Below are 3,427 nucleotides of genomic sequence, written 5' to 3'. Positions count from 1 at the left end.
AAGTGACTTGCCCAGGGTCACACAGCTAGTAAGTGTCAAATGTCTGAGGCCGGATTTGAACTCAGGTCCTCCTGAATTGGGGGCTGGTGCTTTATCCACTGGGCCACCTAGCTGCCCCTGTTGCATTTACTTTTGCTCTTGCTGCTGCTGTTACTATCACTTACTTTTGTTATTGCTATTCCTGTTCCTACTTTATTACTCTTGCTGTTACTGTGGTTGTTAGTTTTACTGTTATGGTTGCTCTTCTTATTACTGTAACTGTTACTCTTCCTATTATTGTTAATGTTACTATTACATTGGCTGTTACTATTACTTTTGTTATTGATGTTGCATTGACTGTTGGTATCACAATTTTGCTTTTGCTTTCATTGTTATTTCTATGATTACTGTTGCTGTTACTTTTGTTGTTTATGTTGCTGTTGTCACTTATAACTATTATTTCTGTAACTATTGCTTTTGCTGTTACTGTTACTTTTGTTGTTGCTATAGTTGTTGCTGTTACTTTTGCTATTGGTTTTATTGTTGCTGTCATTGTTACTATTACTGTTGCTGTTTTTGTAATAGGATTGTTTCTGTTACTTTTGCTCTCGCTGTTCCTGTTGTTACTGCTACTATTATAGTTACTGTTATTTTTGTTAGTTTTATTTTTTGCTGTTACTTTTACTATTACTGCTGTTTTTGTTATTATTTTTTTGTGGGGCAATGAGGGTTAAATGACTTGTCTGGGGTCACACTAAGTGTCAAGTGTCTGAGGCCCAATTTGAACTCAGGTCCTCCTGAATCCAGGGCTGGTGCTTTATCCACTGCACCACCTAGCTGCCCCCTTTTGTTATTTTTATTTTTGTGGTAGCTTTTGCTGTTGTGGCTACTTTTGCTCTTGCCATTTTTTATGTTATTACTGTTATTTTTGTTGTTGCTTTTACTGTTACTCTTACTTTTGCTGTTGCTGTAGTTGTTATTATTACTTTTTGCCCTTGCTGTTTTTGTTACTCATAGTGTTGCTGTCATTTGCTACTATTATTATTGCTGTTATTTATAACTGTGGCTGTTACTGTTATTTTTGCTCTAGCTGTTACTTTCAATGTTAGTATTACTTTTACTTTTCTTGTTATTGTTACTCTTACTGTTACTTTTGTTGTTGCTTTTACTGTTGCTTTTGCTATTATGCTTGCTGTTGCCGTTGTTACTATCCCTGTTACTATTACATTTGTTGTTTCTATTGCTGTTGTTCTTGCTGTTACTGTTTTTGTTGTTACTTTTGCTCTTGCTGTTATTGTTACTATTACTTTTGTTTTTGCTATGGATGTTACAGTTGCTGTTACTTCTGTTGTTGCTCTTCCTTTTGCTGTTACTGTTTCTGTTGCTTTGATTGTTGCTGTTGTTACTGTTGGTGGTGTAGTTGCTTTTGCTCTTGCTCTTGCTGCTGTTGCTAATTTTTCCTATTGGTGTTACTATAATTGTTGCTTTTACAGTTGTTTTTGTTAATGTTCTTGTTGCTTTTACTGTTTCTCTTGTGATTCTTATTGCTTTTCCTACTAGTTTTACCGCTACTATTAATGTCATTGTTCTTTTTTTGACTATTACTATTTCTGTGACTATGGTTATTGGTATTATTGTTATCATTATTATCCCATTACCTTGACTAATACTATTTTCATTGCAATTACAGCAAAGACTAGCTGTGTCATTCTGAATGAACCACTTTACCTATCTCTGTCTTATATAGGGTGTGCCAAAAGTCACAATGTTTTAATAACTTTTTGAAAATAATTTTTTCTTTACTTTTTGCTATTTATAGGATTTGATTTTTCACACATAATGTAAATTCATTTCCTATGTATACTGTACATGATGCCATGGTATTGTGAATTAAAAACAACAAAAAAGGAGTTATTAAATATTGAAACCTCTTTTTGACTTTTGGTCTACCTTGTATCTCTCAAATATAAAGTGGAGATACTCATATCACCTTCTTCTCAGTGTTCCAAAATTAAATGAGATAACATTTATAAAAGGCTTCCCAAATCTCAAAGCACTTAATGAATGCCAACTATCCCTATCGCTATCCTTCTGTTACTATTGTTGCTATTGCATTGTTAAATATTAACTATTTATTATTAATAATATTAACTCTGAATTATTAACATTATTAACATTATACTATTATCATTGCTATTACTATTATAACTACAAGTAGCTGTGTTGGAACCCTGGGCAAGTCATTTGAACTCTGCCTCAGGTTCATCACAAGTAAAGTGGGGATAATCAGAGCACCTAGCTCCAAAAATCATTTGGAGAATCATATGACACTAATTTTTGTAATGGACTTTGTAAACTTTAAAGCACTGCCTGAGTGTTGACTATACTTATTATTATTATCACCTCCATACTTGTCAGTATTACTCTTACTAATTGCTATGTGTCCTTGGATAAGTCACTTGATCTCTACCTTATCTGTAAAGTGAGGATAATAGCATCCCCAAACTTCTAGGGTTGCTGTGAGAATAAAATGAAATAATATTTTTTAAGTATTTTGGAAAGCTTGAACTGCTTTTTAAGTTCTGGCCTACATTATCACCACCACCACCACATCATTATCCCATTATTTATTCATTTTTATTATTTTTGTTGTGGCTCTTATTGCTGTTGTTCTTAGAATAACATTTCTAGCATCATTGTAACTTGCTATATAATGCTGGGCAAGTTGTTTTATCTATGACTGCCTCAGTTTTCTCATTTTTTGTTTTTCTTTCTTTTCTTTTCTTTTTGCAGGGCAATGGAGGTTAAGTGACTTGCACAGGGTCACACAGCTAGTGTCAAGTGTCCAAGGCCGGATTTGAAGTTAAGTCCTCCTGAATCCAGGGCCAGTGCTTTATCTACTGCGCCACCTAGTTGCTCCCTAGTTTTCTCATTTTTAAAGTGGTAGTACTAATAGAAATTCTGTCCTAAGTTTATTCTGAGTATCAAATGAAGTCATATTTATAAAGCAATGTGCTGGGGTAGCTAGGTGGTGCAGTGCATAAAGCACCAGCACTGGATTCAGGAAGACCTGAGTTCAAATCTGGCCTCAGACAATAGACACTTACTAGCTGGGTGACCCTGGGCAAGTCACTTAACCCTTATTGCCCCACAAAAAATTAAAAAAAAATCAATGTGCAAACCTTGTAGCACTATAGAAATGTTGACTATTTTTTACTATTATTATTGTTACTGTTAATATAATTACTGTTATTATTACTAGCTGTATTCCCGAACAAGTCAGTTCACCTCTATATCCATCCATTTCCACATCTGTAAAGTAGACACAAGCCCTTGACTTTTGGGGTTGTTGTGAGACAAAATGAAACCATATTTATAAAGCTCTTTGTAAACATTAAAAGTGCTATGTGGGGGCAGCTAGGTGGCGCAGTGGATAAAGCACCGGCCC

At 34.6% G+C, this 3,427-nt stretch overlaps 1 protein-coding gene across 1 annotated transcript; it reads right to left on the bottom strand.

Annotated features, from left to right (window-relative positions):
* Nucleotides 1-1,065: 1,065 nt before the first annotated feature.
* On the bottom strand, nucleotides 1,066-1,563 carry LOC122733893 (GATA zinc finger domain-containing protein 15-like). Its single transcript, XM_043974606.1, has one exon. The coding sequence runs from the start codon at nucleotides 1,561-1,563 to the stop codon at nucleotides 1,066-1,068; it is 498 nt and encodes a 165-aa protein (XP_043830541.1).
* Between the last annotated feature and the right edge of the window lie 1,864 nt (nucleotides 1,564-3,427).

This window comes from Dromiciops gliroides, chromosome X (genome assembly GCF_019393635.1).
Source record: "Dromiciops gliroides isolate mDroGli1 chromosome X, mDroGli1.pri, whole genome shotgun sequence".
In the NCBI taxonomy this organism is placed as follows: domain Eukaryota; kingdom Metazoa; phylum Chordata; class Mammalia; order Microbiotheria; family Microbiotheriidae; genus Dromiciops; species Dromiciops gliroides.
This window is presented reverse-complemented; position numbering and strand designations above follow the sequence as displayed.